Raw genomic sequence first — 20,723 nt, forward strand, 5'->3', positions numbered from 1 at the left:
TGTGGTGATGGGACATATGCTGAACACCAGACTGGTATTGTGGTGATGGGACATATGCTGAACACCAGACTGGTATTGTGGTGATGGGACATATGCTGAACACCAGACTGGTATTGTGGTGATGGGACATATGCTGAACACCAGACTGGTATTGTGGTTGTTCATTAGGTGATGGGAGATATGCATAACACCAGACTGGTATTGTGGTGAAGAACAACTCATCATTGAACATTTGACCATGAATAAGTAAGAATAAAAAAGATAAAGTCTCCAAATCTAAGAAGTTATTTTATCAATTTCTGATTTGTGTCAGTGTGGAGGAGAGACGGGAGCAGGAACAGAGTATCTTTGCCGAGCAATACAACGAAGCTGGATCATTCTGGCAATGATACCTGCACCATCTAAACGCTACGAAGACTCCCAAACTCTTCTCCATTGTACACGATGGCCCATCTTAAAGCCTGCATGGGGCATCCTTCTAAACGCTACGAAGACTCCCGAACTCTTCTCCATTGTACACGATGGCCCATCTTAAAGCCTGCATGGGGCATCCTTCTAAACGCTACGAAGACTCCTGAACTCTTCTCCATTGTACACGATGGCCCATCTTAAAGCCTGCATGGGGCATCCTTCTAAACGCTACGAAGAATCCTGAACTCTTCTCCATTGTACACGATGGCCCATCTTAAAGCCTGCATGGGGCACGAAGACTCCCGAACTCTTCTTCATTGTACACGATGGCCCATCTTAAAGCCTGCATGGGGCATCCTTCTAAATGCTACGAAGACTCCCGAACTCTTCTTCATTGTACACGATGGCCCATCTTAAAGCCTGCATGGGGCATCCTTCTAAATGCTACGAAGACTCCCGAACTCTTCTCCATTGTACACGATTGCCCGTTGCTCTGAGACTTCCTCTGACCATCTTAAAGCCGGCATGGGGCATCCTCGCCTTAATGGCCCTGAATTTCTGGTCTAACTCTTCATCTGACATATCAGAATAGCATTCCCTGACAGACATATTGTGTTCTTTCATCCTTCTGTAAAAAAAAGCTAACCGCTACACTGTCATGAAATATGATTATATATCGACTATGAAACAAATAGAACATAGCCTGCTTATGAGTTGCCATGAAAGAAAGTTAGATGAATTCAACAGAAATTGGTGAGAACAGGCGTTCGTAGCTAAATGCTTTTGGTTGGCTTGAGAATAATAATAGCATGATTTATCATTCTGAGGTATGTATGTAATATAGTAGAATGTGATGAACGACACTGAATCGTAGGAGCTAACTACTAGCTATGTAGAAGTTGGACAGAAGAACGCCCAGTGCTGCTTACCTGAGATGCCATCATCACATAGTCCTTCTTCGTAGGTGTCCGCTATGACTTCCTTTGTTTCGAAAAAAGTTGCTTTCTTAACAATTGTATTTGATTGAAAATTAAAAAAAGTTTTGCTCTTGACAAAAAGGCACAAATGTACCCTCATAGCATATAACAATTTGCCTGTGAATAACCAGACCTTCATACAAACTCGCTCTGCAGAATTCTTGACGCCCAACCGAAGGTGCTGCCATATCCTGCCAGCACGCCCGCAAGCGAGCCACTCGGGTGGCAGAATGTCGCATGGGAAGAGGGCGAGGAACGAGATGGGAGTAACAACAATTTGTTGCAAGTTGGGGAGGGGGGCTAATAGCTGAACAATAGACTATTCAACCTTTACTAAAGAATAGTCTAATAACTGAGCTAGGTGTGAAAACCCCCCCCTCCTATCACAGACCAGATTATTTATTTTTTAAATATTTTTTTAAATTTTACCTTTATTTAACTAGGCAAGTCAGTTAAGAACAAATTCTTATTTTCAATGACTGCCTAGGAACAGTGGGTTAACTGCCTGTTCAGGGGCAGAATGACAGATTTGTACCTTGTCAGCTCGGGGATTTGAACTTGCAACCTTTCGGTTACTAGTCCAACACTCTAACCACTAGGCTACCCTGTCGCCCCTAATGACCAAAGAGGTAGCTTGCTACTCAATGTATAAAGTAATGACTTTTCAAATAACTTACCTTCTTACACGTTATGTTGGCTGACAATTTGTTAGCTACGCTATTCTTACGAACCACATAGCATATCAATACAGCAGTATGTATGGTATGTTAGCTAGCTACCTAACGTTAGTAGTTATACATCAAACTTGACTGTATATTAACTATAGGCTATCTGACTACCCAACTTTTATTGACTTGATTATTTCCGTCATTCTTAGCTAAATGGTATAGTGATTGTGCGTTGTCAATGGACATTTGGGTGCTTTCGTAAATTCGCAAAGAGCTAGTACGCTCAACTGAAAGTTTGATTACACTACAATTAGCGTGTGGAAATGTTATGTCCCTTAGATATTAATTTAGAATCCTCCAATCCACTTATGCTGTAGCCTACTCCCGACCGTCACGTTGTACAGCACCATATTTGGACACACCAAGTCATTCTATTTTCTACATAGTGAATAATAGTGAAGACATCAAACTATTAAATAACACCTATGGAATCAGTTAAGAACAAATACTTATTTACAATGACAGCCTACTCCTTCGTCATGAAGTGCTTTGAAAGGCTGGTCATGGCTCACATCAACACCATCATCCCAGAAACCCTAGACCCACTCCAATTTGCATACCGCCCCAACAGATCCACAGATGATGCCATGTCTATTGCACTCCACACTGCCCTTTCCCACCTGGACAGAAGGAACACCTACGTGAGAATGCTGTTCATTGACTACAGCTCAGCGTTCAACACCATAGTACCCTCTGAGTTCATCACTAAGCTAAGGATCCTGGGACTGAATCATTTTGACATTTTGTATCTTATTGGGATTCTCATTGTTGCGACAGCAACAGCTACTCTTCCTGGGGTCCACATCGTCATTAGACTGTTTACTGTTCTGCTTCCTTATCTACTAAATAAAGGCCTCACCACATCATTATTAGACTGTTTACTGTTCTGCTTCCTTATCTACTAAATAAAAGCCTCACCACATCATTATTAGACTGTTTACTGTTCTGCTTCCTTATCTACTAAATAAAAGCCTCACCACATCATCATTAGACTGTTTACTGTTCTGCTTCCTTATCTACTAAATAAAAGCCTCACCACATCGTCATTAGACTGTTTACTGTTCTGCTTCCTTATCTACTAAATAAAAGCCTCACCACATCGTTATTAGACTGTTTACTGTTCTGCTTCCTTATCTACTAAATAAAAGCCTCACCACATCATTATTAGACTGTTTACTGTTCTGCTTCCTTATCTACTAAATAAAAGCCTCACCACATCGTCATTAGACTGTTTACTGTTCTGCTTCCTTATCTACTAAATAAAAGACTCCACATCATTATTAGACTGTTTACTGTTCTGCTTCCTTGTCTACTAAATAAAAGCCTCACCACATCATTATTAGACTGTTTACTGTTCTGCTTCCTTATCTACTAAATAAAAGCCTCACCACATCATTATTAGACTGTTTACTGTTCTGCTTCCTTATCTACTAAAAAAAGCCTCACCACATCGTCATTAGACTGTTTACGGTTCTGCTTCCTTATCTACTAAATAAAAGCCTCACCACATCGTCATTAGACTGTTTACGGTTCTGCTTCCTTCTCCACTAAACAAATCACATCTGTTTTACACTTGTATCCATCAAACTCTTAACACCATACAGATGTAGTAATTGTATCTGTACTACTCATGAATGAATGAGATGTAGCAACAGAAGCAGCTACAGAATTGGTACGCTCAGTAACAGTTCAGTTTGTCTTGACTTGGAGCAGTTCCCTTGAGTCTTGACTACACAGGAAGTAAAGTATTTCCTTCCCCGACAATCATACACATCTGTTGCCTCTTGACATGGCTTTGCCCCGAGCCTGCCCATTGGCTCAAATGCCATAGGAAACAGACACTTCCGCTAGCGTCACTGCACACTACCTTTTCTGACTGAACCCGTGCATCCTAGCCACCGTGCTTCTACACCTGCATTGCTTGCTGTTTGGGGGTTTTAGGCTGGGTTTCTGTACTGCACTTTGAGATATCAGCTGATGTAAGAAGGGCTTTATAAATAGATTTTGATTTGATTTGTTAGCTTGCATTAGATAACGTTCATGGTCGAAGTAAAACTACCTTAGTTATTAACCTTCTCAAACGGTATGTCTTGTTGGAACACACCTCAGGTTTCCTCAATAAACTTTTTTTCCCAGGGAACTCTTTGGTTCATTGAAGAGATCCTCCAACCTTGGTGTGTTCATCCCAAGAGGAGGTCTTCTGACAGGTCTGACCCCTCTCTCCAAGAGGTTACTGCCAGGACAGTTTTTTGTAGTCCTGGTTTAACAGGACAGTTGAGCAACACTGGGCCTTCCTGAGCAGACCAACACCATGATGTGTTCCCCTCAACCAGTTCTGCTGTTCCTGCTTCTCCTCACATCTGCTCCTGAGCATCCCTGACAGTTTGATCACTGGAGGATGGTACCCACCTGCCATGGACCCCCTCCCCCCTATGCATATTCAATGAGGAAACACAAATGAATGAGACAACCACGGGTGTTAATGAAATCTTGCAGTGTAATTCAAGCCGGCTGCGTATTATCACAGTTTGATTCTCCACTGTGACATATTAACATATTATCTGTGAACAAATGTTCTAACCTAGAGCTTTGAGGATTGGCTGTGTAAACACCTCGGGTCTCTATGGAGTTCTGGCATTAAAACAGAAGAGGATGTTGTATTGAGAGTTGTTTCTCGACTAAAGCTAATCGAGTCATCTCTTTCTAACCGTTCACACCTCTGCTTGTTGATTCTAGGCTCTATTTTAAAGATGTGGTTTGTCTGATCTGTACATCACAGCCATTCATTCGTTCAGAACAGTGGCTCCTTTCATCTTTGTTCAGGTTAACAGCAGGAATGTATTTGTAAAGATTAGACTAAAATGTTGGTGTGATGGAGTAACTGTTTGGCTGACAGGACAGAAATACAATGTACTTAGTAAACACTAATTTTTCGCCCAATTTTTCAGTTTTTAATTTGTTAAAAAAGTTTGAAATAACCAATAAATGTCGTTCCACTTCATGATTGTGTCCCACTTGTTGATTTTTCACAAAAAAATACAGTTTTATATCTTTATGTTTGAAGTCTGAAATGTGGCAAAAGGTCGCAAAGTTCAAGGGGGCCAAATACTTTCGCAAGGCACTGTATCTCAGATTGGGGTGAGTGAAGCCTAAGAGGGTTTTTATAAATAAGCATCAACCAGTAGGTTTTACAACGGAGATGACCAGTTTACAGAGGAGTATAGAGTGCAGTATAAACAGCATTGGTGGCAAATCTGATGGCCAAATGGTAAAGAACATTTAGCCGCTCAAGAGCAACATTACCTGCCAATCTATAAATTACGTCTCCGTAATCTAGCATGGGTAGGATGGTCATCTGAATCAGGGTTAGTTTGGCAGCTGGGGTGAAAGAGGAGCGATTACGATAAAGGAAACCCAGTCTCAGCTCCTTAGCCTGGAGCTTTGATATGTGCTGAGAGAAGGACAGTGTACCGTCTAGCCATACCCCCCTCCAAAGAGCAAGAGGATAATTCATAATATGGGGATGAGGTAGTTGGGTGTGCTATTTACAGATGGGCTGTGTACAGGTACAGTGATCGATAAGCTGCTCTGACAGCTGATGCTTAAAGTTAGAGAGGGAGATATAAGACTCCAGCATCAGAGATGTTTGCAATTCGTTCCAGTCACTGGCAACAGAGAACTGGAAGGGAAGGCGGCCAAAGGACGTGTTGGCTTTGGGGGTGACCAGTGAGATATACCTGCTGGAGTGAGTACTATGAGTGGGTGTTGCTATGGTGACCAATGAGCTGAGATAAGGCGGAGCTTTACCTAGCAAATACTTACAGATTACATTTACATTTAAGTCATTTGGCAGACGGTCTTATCCAGAGAGAGATTACCTGGAGCCAGTGGTTTTGGAGACGGATATGTAGTGAGGGCCAGGGAACGAGAGCGTACAAGTCGCAGTGGTGGGTATTTTCGGCAGCATGAGTGAAATTTGTTGCGAAATAGGAAGCCGAATCTAGATTTAATTTTGGATTGGAGATGCTTAATGTGAGCCTGGAAGGAGAGTTTACAGTCTAACCAGACACCTAGGTATTTGTAGTTGTCCACATATTCTAGGTCAGAACCGTCCAGAGTAGTGAAGCTAGTTGGGCGGGAGGGTGCGGGCAGCAATTGGTTGAAGGGGATGCAGTTAGTTTTACTAGAATTTAAAAGCAGTTGGAGGAGTGGTGTATGGTGTTGAAGCTCATTTGGAGGTTTGTTAGCACAGTGAACAAAGGGAGTGAGGTTAAGGTTAGAGAAAGCTTGCTGGACACTAAGAAAGCTTTGTTGTAGAGGATTTAACACAACATCTGAAGAAGGGCTAGCTGAGTATAAGACTGTATCATCTGCATATAAATGGATGAGAGAGCTTCCTAGTGCCTGAGCTATGTTGTTGATGTAAATTGAGAAGAGCGGGTGCCTAGGATTGAGCCTTGGGGTACTCCGTTGGTGACAGGCAGTGGCTCAGTGACTGCCTGCAGGAAGAAACTTTGTAGCGGGGCAGGGGGGAAAAGGGGGGGGGGAATGGAGGAGAATAAAAAGGGAGGAGCATCGGGGATAGTCACATTAGAAGGGGTGGGAGATGAGGAAATGTTAGATGGGCAAAGTCAAATAGGAATCCTGACTTAATGAAGTGGTGGTCAAAGAGCTCAGCCATGTGCTCCTTGTCAGTAACAACCACATCATCAACATCAAGGGACATGAGTAGCTGTGAGGAGGTAGGACCCACAGAGAGAGAACTACCCCTTAAAGTAAGTAACTTTGACCTTCCAGATCCCCAGAGTGCACTTATTTCTCATTCGCCAAATTGACATTGACATTGACATGAGGTGGAGTAACTCTGCCAGATCACAGTCGAACCAGGGGCTGAACCTGTTTTTAACCTAAAAGAAGGTTCAAGTGTCTTCGACAGAGGGGATCGAGCTGATTCTATACCATTTTACCAGAGGCCTGGTCATGAAGGAAGAATTGCTCGTTAAAGTTTTTTAGCAAGCGTCTATGACAAATCAGGACAGGTCGTTACAGAAAACAGACTGATACCCATCAGGATTATTTGTAAGGATAACATCAAGAAGAGTAGCATTTTCTGGGTGTTTGGAGTCATACCTTACACAATTGGTAATAATCTGAGAAAGATTTAGGGAGTCTCATTGCTTTAGGACTTGGTCAGTTGGTTTAAGCGTATCCCAGTTTAGGTCACCTAGCAGGACAAATTCAGACTTAGTGTAAGAGGCCCGGTGAGAGATTAGGGCAGGTAGAGTACAGGTCGGTGCTGATGGTGGATGATAACACCAAGTAACAGTCAACAAAGAGCTATTTGAAAGTTTAATGCTTAAAACCAGCAAATCAAATTGTTTGGGGATAGACTTTGTGGAGACAACCGAGCACTGAAGGTGTTCCTTGGTAAAGACTGCCACTCCACCACCTTTGGAAGATCTGTATTGCTGAAAAAGGTTATAAACAGAAAGGTTAACATCAGTATTCAAAACACTCCACAATACTAACCTAAATGACAGAGTGAAAAGAAGGAAGACTGTACAGAATACAAATATTCCAAAACATGTATCCTGTTTGCCACAAGGCACTTAAGTAATACTGCAAAAAATGTGGCAAAGAAATTACATTTTTGTCCTGAATACAAAGCGTTATGTTTGGGGCAACTCTTCATATTTTCAAGCATTGTGGTGGCTGCATCATGTTATGGGTATGCTTGTCATTGACAAGACCTAGGGAGATTTTTTTGGGATAAAAATAAATGGAATAGAGCCAGAGGATGAGAGGAAAGGCAAAATCCTAGAAGAAAACCAGGTACAGACACTGTGAGACGAATCCACCTTTCAGCAGGACAATAACCTAAAACACAAGGCCAAATCTACACTGGAGTTGCGGTTTTGACTTAAATAGACTAGAAAATCTATGGCAAGACCTGAAACTGGCTGTCTAGCAATGATCAACAACCAACATGACAGAGCTCGAAGAATTAAAAAAAATAATAATGGGCAAATATTGTACAATCCAGATGTGCAAAGCTCTTAGAGACTTATGCAAAAAGACTCAGTGTTTCAAACATGTATTGTCTCAAGGGGTTGAATACTCATCTAATCAAGATATATTAGTGTTTTAATTTTCATAAATGTTTTACAAATGTTAGAATCTTTCTTCCACTATGACGTGACAGAGTATTTTCTGTAGATTGTTGACCAACAATTACAATTTAATCCAGTTGAATCCCACTTTGTAACTGTTACGGCGTTCGTCTGTTGAAAGAGAGTCGGACCAAAATGCGGCGTGGTGGTTACTTATGATCTTTAATACAAATAATGACGATACATGAAATAACTTAAATTACAAAACAACAAACGGAACGCGAAAACCTATACAGCCTATCTAGTGAAAACAAACACAGAGACAGGAACAATCACCCACGAAACACTCACAGAATATGGCTGCCTAAATATGGTTCCCAATCAGAGACAACGATAATCACCTGACTCTGATTGAGAACCGCCTCAGGCAGCCATAGACTAATTAGTCACCCCACAAACCCCTAAGACAAAAACACACCACAATAACCCATGTCACACCCTGGCCTGACCAAACAAATAAAGAAAACACAAAATACTAAGACCAAGGCGTGACAGTAACACAACAATGTGTGAATACTTTCTGTAGGCCTAGTGAACATATAATTCAATGTAAAAACATATTCTTATATAAATACCATAAGTATGTAATGACAAATTGCTCAAACAAGCCATTTTGGAGAATTGTAACCCTTATGGAGAAATAGCCTCATTCAACATGTGCAGTGATTACATTTGCAACTCAAGTATAGTTAAAAGGGAAGGAAGTCTCGACATGCAAAGAAGCAACAGGTTTAGGATTGAGTATCTATGGGTTGAGTATCTATGGGTTGAGTATCTATGGGTTGAGTATCTATGGGTTGAGTATCTATGGGTTGAGTATCTATGGGTTGAGTATCTATGGGTTGAGTATCTATGGGTTGAGTATCTATGGGTTGAGTATCTATGGATTGAGTATCTATGGGTTGAGTATCTATGGATTGAGTATCTATGGGTTGAGTATCTATGGGTTGAGTATCTATGGGTTGAGTATCTATGGATTGAGTATCTATGGGTTGAGTATCTATGGGTTGAGTATCTATGGGTTGAGTATCTATGGGTTGAGTATCTATGGATTGAGTATCTATGGGTTGAGTATCTATGGGTTGAGTATCTATGGGTTGAGTATCTATGGGTTGAGTATCTATGGGTTGAGTATCTATGGGTTGAGTATCTATGGGTTGAGTATCTATGGGTTGAGTATCTATGGATTGAGTATCTATGGGTTGAGTATCTATGGGTTGAGTATCTATGGGTTGAGTATCTATGGGTTGAGTATCTATGGGTTGAGTATCTATGGGTTGAGTATCTATGGGTTGAGTATCTATGGGTTGAGTATCTATGGGTTGAGTATCTATGGGTTGAGTATCTATGGGTTGAGTATCTATGGGTTGGTATCTATGGGTTGAGTATCTATGGGTCGAGTATCTATGGGTCGAGTATCTATGGGTCGAGTATCTATGGGTCGAGTATCTATGGGTCGAGTATCTATGGGTCGAGTATCTATGGGTCGAGTATCTATGGGTCGAGTATCTATGGGTTGAGTATCTATGGGTTGAGTATCTATGGGTTGAGTATCTATGGGTTGAGTATCTATGGGTTGAGTATCTATGGATTGAGTATCTATGGGTTGAGTATCTATGGGTTGAGTATCTATGGGTTGAGTATCTATGGGTTGAGTATCTATGGATTGAGTATCTATGGGTTGAGTATCTATGGGTTGAGTATCTATGGGTTGAGTATCTATGGGTTGAGTATCTATGGATTGAGTATCTATGGGTTGAGTATCTATGGGTTGAGTATCTATGGGTTGAGTATCTATGGGTTGAGTATCTATGGGTTGAGTATCTATGGGTTGAGTATCTATGGGTTGAGTATCTATGGGTTGAGTATCTATGGGTTGAGTATCTATGGGTTGAGTATCTATGGGTTGAGTATCTATGGGTTGAGTATCTATGGGTTGAGTATCTATGGGTTGAGTATCTATGGGTTGAGTATCTATGGGTTGAGTATCTATGGGTTGAGTATCTATGGGGGTATGAGTATCTATGGGTCGAGTATCTATGGGTCGAGTATCTATGGGAGTATCTATGGGTCGAGTATCTATGGGTCGAGTATCTATGGGTCGAGTATCTATGGGTCGAGTATCTATGGGTCGATTATCTATGGGTTGAGTATCTATGGGTTGAGTATCTATGGGTTGAGTATCTATGGGTTGAGTATCTATGGGTTGAGTATCTATGGGTTGAGTATCTATGGGTTGAGTATCTATGGGTTGAGTATCTATGGGTTGAGTATCTATGGGTTGAGTATCTATGGATTGAGTATCTATGGGTTGAGTATCTATGGGTTGAGTATCTATGGGTTGAGTATCTATGGATTGAGTATCTATGGGTTGAGTATCTATGGGTTGAGTATCTATGGGTTGAGTATCTATGGGTTGAGTATCTATGGGAGTATCTATGGGTCGAGTATCTATGGGTCGAGTATCTATGGGTCGATTATCTATGGGTCGAGTATCTATGGGTCGAGTATCTATGGGTCGAGTATCTATGGATCGAGTATCTATGGGTCGAGTATCTATGGGTTGAGTATCTATGGGTCGATTATCTATGGGTCGAGTATCTATGGGTCGAGTATCTATGGGTCGAGTATCTATGGATTGAGTATCTATGGATTGAGTATCTATGGGTTGAGTATCTATGGGTTGATTATCTATGGGTTGAGTATCTATGGGTTGAGTATCTATGGGTTGAGTATCTATGGGTTGAGTATCTATGGGTTGATTATCTATGGGTTGAGTATCTATGGGTTGAGTATCTATGGGTTGAGTATCTATGGGTTGAGTACCTATGGGTTGAGTATCTATGGGTTGATTATCTATGGGTTGATTATCTATGGGTTGAGTATCTATGGATCGAGTATCTATGGGTCGAGTATCTATGGATCGAGTATCTATGGGTCGAGTATCTATGGGTCGAGTATCTATGGGTCGAGTATCTATGGGTCGAGTATCTATGGGTCGATTATCTATGGGTCGAGTATCTATGGGTCGAGTATCTATGGGTCGAGTATATATGGGTCGATTATCTATGGGTCGAGTATCTATGGGTCGAGTATCTATGGGTCGATTATCTATGGGTCGAGTATCTATGGGTCGAGTATCTATGGGTCGAGTATCTATGGGTCGAGTATCTATGGATCGAGTATCTATGGGTCGAGTATCTATGGGTCGAGTATCTATGGGTCGAGTATCTATGGATCGAGTATCTATGGATCGAGTATCTATGGGTTGAGTATCTATGGATTGAGTATCTATGGGTTGAGTATCTATGGATTGAGTATCTATGGGTTGATTATCTATGGGTTGAGTATCTATGGGTTGAGTATCTATGGGTTGAGTATCTATGGGTTGAGTATCTATGGATTGAGTATCTATGGGTTGAGTATCTATGGGTTGAGTATCTATGGATTGAGTATCTATGGGTTGAGTATCTATGGGTTGAGTATCTATGGGTTGAGTATCTATGGATTGAGTATCTATGGGTTGATTATCTATGGGTTGATTATCTATGGGTTGAGTATCTATGGGTTGAGTATCTATGGGTTGAGTATCTATGGGTTGAGTATCTATGGGTTGAGTATCTATGGCCCTCTCCTATTCTCGCTATACACCAAGTCACTTGGCTCTGTCATAACCTCACATGGTCTCTCTTATCATTGCTATGCAGACGACACACAATTAATCTTCTCCTTTCCCCCTTCTGATGACCAGGTGGCAAATCGCATCTCTGCATGTCTGGCAGACATATCAGTGTGGATGACGGATCACCACCTCAAGCTGAACCTCGGCAAGACGGAGCTGCTCTTCCTCCCGGGGAAGGACTGCCCGTTCCATGATCTCGCCATCACGGTTGACAACTCCATTGTGTCCTCCTCCCAGAGCGCCAAGAACCTTGGCGTGATCCTGGACAACACCCTGTCGTTCTCAACTAACATCAAGGCGGTGGCCCGTTCCTGTAGGTTCATGCTCTACAACATCCGCAGAGTACGACCCTGCCTCACACAGGAAGCGGCGCAGGTCCTAATCCAGGCACTTGTCATCTCCCGTCTGGATTACTGCAACTCGCTGTTGGCTGGGCTCCCTGCCTGTGCCATTAAACCCCTTCAACTCATCCAGAACGCCGCAGCCCGTCTGGTGTTCAACCTTCCCAAGTTCTCTCACGTCACCCCGCTCCTCCGTTCTCTCCACTGGCTTCCAGTTGAAGCTCGCATCCGCTACAAGACCATGGTGCTTGCCTACGGAGCTGTGAGGGGAACGGCACCTCAGTACCTCCAGGCTCTGATCAGGCCCTACACCCAAACAAGGGCACTGCGTTCATCCACCTCTGGCCTGCTCGCCTCCCTACCACTGAGGAAGTACAGCTCCCGCTCAGCCCAGTCAAAACTGTTCGCTGCCCTGGCCCCCCAATGGTGGAACAAACTCCCTCACGACGCCAGGACAGCGGAGTCAATCACCACCTTCCGGAGACACCTGAAACCCCACCTCTTTAAGGAATACCTAGGATAGGTTAAGTAATCCCTCTCACCCCACCCCCCCTAAGTTTTAGATGCACTATTGTTAAGTGACTGTCCCACTGGATGTCATAAGGTGAATGCACCAATTTGTAAGTCGCTCTGGATAAGAGCGTCTGCTAAATGACTTAAATGTAAATGTAAATGAGTATCTATGGATTGAGTATCTATTGGTTGAGTATCTATGGATTGAGTATCTATGGGTTGAGTATATATGGGTTGAGTATCTGTGGATTGAGTATCTATAGATTGAGTATCTATGGTTGAGTATCTATGGATTGAGTATCTATGGATTGAGTATCTATGCAAAATGGTCCAAATGGGAATGATTTGTCAGGTCATTTTAAACCAACGTCTGACCAATGGTGACAGACATTCTCCAAATATAAAGCAAAACAAATACTGTTTCTTTACAGAAATCAGTTTTGCTCATTATTCACTCAAGTCATATTGTTATGGTTACTGTAAAACCAAACTCTTAGGCACACATCACAAAACCCCTTTCAGATGTGTTCCTTACTTTTGTTCATTAATCATTTGGAGAACCCGCCGGCGCTATAAGATTAATTATTTCAAGGATTAAATGATTTTGTATCATATTATGACAGCTTTTTTTTACACTTTAGTTGGCCCGTTTCCATGGAAACCTTTTTTGGGGGGGTGGGCCTACACCTCTCCGTTGGGCCTCCACACACCTGACAAAACATTGGCACTGATGAGTCAAACAGCAGCAGCAATAGGAGCCAGTGTCCCGAATGGCACCAATTTTCCCTACACAGGGTTCTGGTCAAAAGTAGTGCACTATATAGGGAATAGGTCCCCATAGGGTCCTGGTCAAAAGTAGTGCACTATATAGGGAATAGGTCCCCATAGGGTCCTGGTCAAAAGTAGTGCACTATATAGGGAATAGGTCCCCATAGGGTCCTGGTCAAAAGTAGTGCACTATATAGGGAATAGGTCCCCATAGGGTCCTGGTCAAAAGTAGTGCACTATATAGGGAATAGGTCCCCATAGGGTCCTGGTCAAAAGTAGTGCACTATATAGGGAATAGGGTGCCATTTGGCATGCCGGCAGTGTGTGAAACCTTCATCGGGTCACCACCAAGTTAAGAGTCATCCTGAAGGCAGAAAACAAGCCACTGAGAACCTCTCCTTCTGTGGTTGAGAGTGTTAGTGTGTACCACCTGAAGGAAAGGACAGGGGCTTTGTTCATTTTCATCTGGTACCATTTTACAGGTTAAAACAGCGCAAAAATACTTTTGTTGGATCAGATGTATATTTACATTGATAAATGTGTGTTTTTCCCTCAAACAGCAGACGTATCATTGTACTGCACTGTAGGGCATGTGTATCAACAGTACAGTTGAGGTCTTTGGAGGGGAAATGCTCTGGTCAGTAAAACGTTGAGCCCATCCTGTGAACTGTATAGGATGTGTCCCAACACGAACAGAGTCATTTCTGTTTTGTCTCAACACAACTCATTAAAAGTAACTCACGTCAACACTGATAATGATCTTTTAGATTCTCTGAGGTCATACAGCCATATAGCATCATCAGTCATGGATTGGTTTTCCCAAAAGACCTTTCGGCCGTGAAGAGAAACTGGGGACTTCTGGTGTCCATCATTTACCCCACAGATAACACGACGCACATAGAAATACAAAGAAACTGGAGACTTCAAATGCATCAAAGCAATATTGTGAATGGCCTCTTCAAGTTGGTGCGGAAATAATGGTTTGAGAAACCAAATCAGTGCAGACGTTTCAAACTAAAGAAGGAAATCCACATGGACAAACATAGCATGTGCACTGGGTAGGTAAATGGCAACTCCTAAGAAATATACACTACCGCTCAAAAGTTTGGGGTCACTTAGAAATGTCCTTGTTTTTATAGAAAAGCACATTTTTTTCGTCCATTAAAATCACATCAAATTGATTAGAAATACTGTGTAGACATTGTTAATGTTGTAAATGACTATTGTTGCTGGAAACGGCTGATTACTAAAGGAATATCTACATAGGCCCAATATCAGCAACCATCACTCCTGTGTTCCAACGGCACGTTGTGTTAGCGAATCCAAGTTTATAATTTAAAGGCTAATTGATCATTAGAAAACCCTTTTGGAATGATGTTAGCACGGCTGTGCATGGCTGTGTGCTCGATTTTGTACACCTGTCAGCAACAGGTGTGGCTGAAGTAGAAGAATCCATTCATTTGAAGGAGTGTCCACATACTTTCGATAGAAGGCATGAGGTTCCCTTTTGAAACCAAGGGGAGGAGTCGGGAGTGGGATCAGCTGACTATTAAAGAGTTTCTATTGGCTGCCTGCCATTATGCAAATGAGAGAAAAGAGCAGAAGTGGTGCATCCATTCTTACGTCTCAAAGAATGTTTAATATTCCTAATATGTCCCTGGGTACCTTCCAAATGCAACCCTACTCCCTATATAGTGCACTACTTTTCTTCATAAGTAGTGGACCTGAAAGGGAATTGAGTGCCATTAGGACCTAGGCCCTGAATCGCCCCTCTGTGTGGTAACAGAAACAGTGTTGCCCAACTCAGGTTCCTTTACAGAGAGAGAGGGCCAGGCCAAGTGGGGGCAATTACAAACCAAACAGCCCCTCTGATTGGACAGGATTTAGCCGACCATGATGCACTGGGTCGGGGGCCTCATCTTGTTTGTTCTGGATGGTGAATAGAGAGTGGTGGGGGGGGGGGGGGACAATCCCCTAACCAATTGTGTGTGTTTTTTTGCATTATTTGTAAGTTATTTTGTATATAATGTTTCTGCCACCATGTCTTATGACCGAAAAGAGCTTCTTGATATCAGGACATTGATGTCTAATTTTACTCCACACTCAGAGACGCGTACAAAGCTCTTCCTCGCCCTCCATCTGGCAAATCTGACCATAATTCTATCCTCCTGATTCCTGCTTACAAGCTAAGACTAAAGCAGGAATTACCAGTGACTTCGTCAATAAAAAAGTGGTCAGACGAAGCAGATGCTACAGGACTGTTTTGCAGTACAGACTGCAATATGTTCAGGGATTCCTCCGATGGCATTGAGGAGTACATCACATCAGTCACTGGCTTCATCAAAAAGTGCATTGATGATGTCGTCCCCCCAGTGACCGTACGTACATACTCCAACCAGAAGCCATGGATTACAGGCAACATCCGCACTGAGATAAAAGGTAGAGCTGCCGCTTTCAAGGAGCGGGACTCTAACCCAGAAGCTTATAAGAAATCCTGCTATGCCCTCCGACGAACCATCAAACAGGCAAAGCATCAATACAGGACTAAGATCAAATCGTACTACACCGGCTCGGACTTTTGTCAGATGTGGCAGGGCTTGCAAACCTTTACAGACTACAAAGGGAAGAACAGCCAAGAGTTGCCCAATGATACGAGCCTACCAGACGAGCTACATTACTTCTATGTTCGCTTCGAGGCAAGTAACACTGAAACATGTAAGTCGCTCTGGATAAGAGCGTCTGCTAAATGACTTAAATGTAAATGTAAATGTGTTGGAGTCGTGCCTGGCCGTGCAGTCATGAGTGAACAGGGAGTACAGGAGGGGACTGAGCATGCACCCCTGAGAGGCCCCCGTGTTGAGGATCAGTGTGGCGGATGTGTTGTTGCCTAACCTTACCACCTGGGGGTGGCCCGTCAGGAAGTCCAGGATCCAGTTGCAGAGGTAGGTGTTTAGTCCCAGGGTCCTTAGCTTAGTGATGAGTTTTGAGGGAACTATGGTGTTGAACGCTGAGCTGTAATCTATGAATAGCATCCTCTGTACCGGGTACAATTTCTTGCGATGTTCGTTTATCTCCCTTGGATATTGGTCATTCAGACCGAATTTGGTCCCTTTAAGCTCCTTCCTCCCCTTTTGTTGGTAGCCTCCACATTGACTCTGTACCGGTACCCCCTGTATATAGCCTCCACATTGACTCTGTACTGGTACCCCCTGTATATAGCCTCCACATTGACTCTGTACCAGTACCCCCTGTATTTAGCCTCCACATTGACTCTGTACCAGTACCCCCTGAATATAGCCTCCACATTGACTCTGTACCGGTACCCCCTGTATATAGCCTCCACATTGACTCGGTACCGGTACCCCCTGTATATAGCCTCCACATAGACTCTGTACCGGTACCCCCTGTATATAGTCTCCACATGGACTCTGTACCGGTACCCCCTGTATATAGTCTCCACATGGACTCTGTACCGGTACCCCCTGTATAGAGCCTCCACATAGACTCTGTACCGGTACCCCCTGTATATAGTCTCCACACGGACTCTGTACCGGTACCCCCTGTATAGAGCCTCCACATTGACTCTGTACCGGTACCCCCTGTATATAGCCTCCACATTGACTCTGTACCGGTACCCCCTGTATATAGCCTCCACATTGACTGTACCAGTACCCCCTGTATATAGCCTCCACATTGACTCTGTACCGGTACCCCATGTATATAGCCTCCACATTGACTCTGTACCGGTACCCCCTGTATATAGCCTCTGTACCAGTACCCCCTGTATATAGCCTCTGTACCGGTACCCCCTGTATATAGCCTCTGTACCGGTACCCTCTGTATATAGCCTCTGTACCGGTACCCCCTGTATATATCCTCACTATTGTTATTTTACTGATGCTGTTTAATGATTTATTTTCTATTTTTGTTTTTCTTTAAACTGTGTTGTTGGTTAACTTACTTGCCCTGTTAAGTAAAGGTTAAATACATAAACATCTTTGTAGTGACTGGGTATATTGATACACCATCCAAATTAATTAATACATAGTGGATGAAGCCTAATTAATAACTTCACCATGCTCCTAGGGATATTCAGCGTCTGCCTTTTTTCTATCAATAGGTGCCCTTGTCTTCGAGGCATTGGAAAACCTCCCTGGTCTTTGTGGTTGAATCTGTGTTTGAAATTCCCTGCTCGACCTTACAGATAATTGTATGTGCGGGGGGGTATAGAGATGAGGTAGTCATTCAAAAGTCATGTTAAACACTATTATTGCACACAGAGTGACTCCAACTTATTATGTGACTTGTTAAGCATATCTTATTTAGACTTCCCATAACAAAGGGGTTGAATACTTTTCAGCTTAAAAAAGTTTTTCCATTTCAAAAATATTCTGCAAACAAAATTTCCCTTTGACATTATGCGGTATTATGCGACTCCAAATCTACATTTCAGGCGCTAACACGACACAATGTGGAAAACGGCCAGGAGTGCATCTGCTTTCTGAATACATGGATATTATGGTTACTAATGTAATGGGAAAACCTTTAGCTGTCTGAATGTCTTCTCTTGGGAGAAACCTGGTTAGTACCAACTAACTGCAGAGTCCCTTGGAAAAGGCTTAGACCGATCTCATAAATTCCACTTGAAAACATGTCCAAGTTGTACCCGTTTGAGCTTAAAGAGGCAATTAGCAGTTGAAACAATAACAAAGCCACCAACCTGCGGCTGTCGGTAAAAAGCTGAGGGATGGAGAAATGTAACTGCTCTCAAATTCACAGACAGAGATGTGGATATAAGGACTGACTATCCATGATTTTAAGATTATAGTTTTAACCATGTAGTGTTTGTTTACATTTACTTTGTTGACAAACATTGGGAGTAAAACACGCTTTATATTTTGGGTTCTGGTACGGCAGTTGAACTAAACTCATGAGGCATTTATAAGTTATATTCTTCAAGAATCTACGGGTACATATCATTAATTTATAATGGCAAAAAAATGGATGTAGCACCTGCAGATTGTCCCTTTGATGCAGTGATTATTGGCTAATTATTGCTATGCATAGATTATACAAAGCTTCAATAAAGTCCCTTTAAACAAGCTACAAAACTGTTTTTTCTTTCTACAATGAAAGAACCATTTCAAACTGTTTCCATGTTGTATTTTCCAGGACCCTGGCGAGTGTGGGAAAAGAGCTGAAAGATAACTTCCTGAAAGCGCTGGCGGAGCGAGAGGAGGCCAACCGTAGTGGGAAAATGACTGTGAGTAGAGACAGTACATTATTACAGCACTCACATATCTACGTAATGGGCTTTCTCCCCCCAAAACATACCTCTACCATTCCATTAGGAGTTAGGATCTGGAGGGAACAGAATATACATTCTGCTAGGTTCAGTGGAACCCCAACCCTTCACTTCCTCTCTCTTCCTTCCTCCATCTCCTTCCTCCCATCACCTCTGGAGCTAGTCCTCCCAGCCTTTTGACCTTCTCTCCAGTTCACCACCCAGTTAGTGTGCCAACTCCAACCCTCACCGCCCTGGCTATGCTACCTAGAACATATCAAAAATATTCATTAGATATTGAAGAAATAAGGCCCTTAGCCGTGGTATATTGGCCATATATCACAAGCCCTGAGGTGCCTTATTGCTGTTATAAACTAGTTGCCAATGTAATTAGAGCAGTAAAAATAAATGTTTCGTCACATCCGTGGTATACGGTCTGATATACCACGGCTGTCAGCCAAATCAGCATTCAGGGCTCGAACCACCCAGTTTATAATGCCCATTAGATATTGCCCATGTCGTTTATAATTCAAAACCTGTTAGAATAGAAATAATAGTTAATTCAGGGCATTCAGTTCCACTGCTCATGCTTCATCTTCCACCATAGGGCTACCAGTACTGCTATATCTCTGTCCCCAGGGTTCTCCAACAGCTTCTGTCTCTGTCCCCAGGGTTCTCCAACAGCTTCTGTCTCTGTCCCCAGGGTTCTCCAACAGCTTCTGTCTCTGTCCCCAGGGTTCTCCAACAGCTTCTGTCTCTGTCCCCAGGGTTCTCCAACAGCTTCTGTATATGTCCCCAGGGTTCTCCAACAGCTTCTGTATATGTCCCCAGGGTTCTCCAACAGCTTCTGTATATGTCCCCAGGGTTCTCCAACAGCTTCTGTATATGTCCCCAGGGTTCTCCAACAGCTTCTGTATATGTCCCCAGGGTTCTCCAACAGCTTCTGTATATGTCCCCAGGGTTCTCCAACAGCTTCTGTATATGTCCCCAGGGTTCTCCAACAGCTTCTGTATATGTCCCCAGGGTTCTCCAACAGCTTCTGTATATGTCCCCAAGGTTCTCCAACAGCTTCTGTATATGTCCCCAGGGTTCTCCAACAGCTTCTGTATATGTGTTCTATATGTCAGGGTTCTCCAACAGCTTCTGTATATGTCCCCAGGGTTCTCCAACAGCTTCTGTATATGTCCCCAGGGTTCTCCAACAGCTTCTGTATATGTCCCCAGGGTTCTCCAACAGCTTCTGTATATGTCCCCAGGGTTCTCCAACAGCTTCTGTACATTTCACCAGGGTTCTCCGACAGCTTAGAATTGCAAAGGGAGAGTGTTTGCTGTTGAGTGTACAAAACATTAGGAACACCTGCTCTTTCCATGACATAGACTACCCAGGTGAAACTATGATCCCTTATTGATGTCACCTGTTAAATCCACTCCAATCAGTGTAGATGAAGGGGAGGAGACAGGTTAAATCCACTCCAATCAGTGTAGATGAAGGGGAGGAGACAGGTTAAATCCACTCCAATCAGTGTAGATGAAGGGGAGGAGACAGGTTAGATCCACTCCAATCAGTGTAGATGGGGAGGAGACAGGTTAAATCCACTCCAATCAGTGTAGATGAAGGGGAGGAGACAGGTTAAATCCACTCCAATCAGTGTAGATGAAGGGGAGGAGACGGGTTAAAGAAGGATGTTTAAGACTTGAGACAATTGAGACATGGATTGTGTACGTGTGCCATTCAGAGGGTGAACGGGCAAGACACAAGATTGTAGTCTCTTTGAACAGGATGTGGTAGTATTAGGAAGGTGTTATTAATGTGCACTCAGTGTGTATAGGAACAGATGTCTTTACCATTG

General features: G+C 42.9%; 1 protein-coding gene across 1 annotated transcript in view; it reads left to right on the forward strand.

The window, feature by feature from the left end:
* cfap299 (cilia and flagella associated protein 299) overlaps positions 1–20,723 on the forward strand; it is a 270,945-nt gene that overhangs the window by 74,563 nt on the left and 175,659 nt on the right. Inside the window, exon 3 of the mRNA XM_046348233.1 lies at positions 18,763–18,853. Coding sequence (XP_046204189.1) covers positions 18,763–18,853 — 91 coding nt within the window. The remainder of the gene's footprint in view (positions 1–18,762; positions 18,854–20,723) is intronic.

The sequence above is a fragment of the Oncorhynchus gorbuscha genome, linkage group LG04 (assembly GCF_021184085.1).
Source record: "Oncorhynchus gorbuscha isolate QuinsamMale2020 ecotype Even-year linkage group LG04, OgorEven_v1.0, whole genome shotgun sequence".
Taxonomy (NCBI): Eukaryota; Metazoa; Chordata; class Actinopteri; order Salmoniformes; family Salmonidae; genus Oncorhynchus; species Oncorhynchus gorbuscha.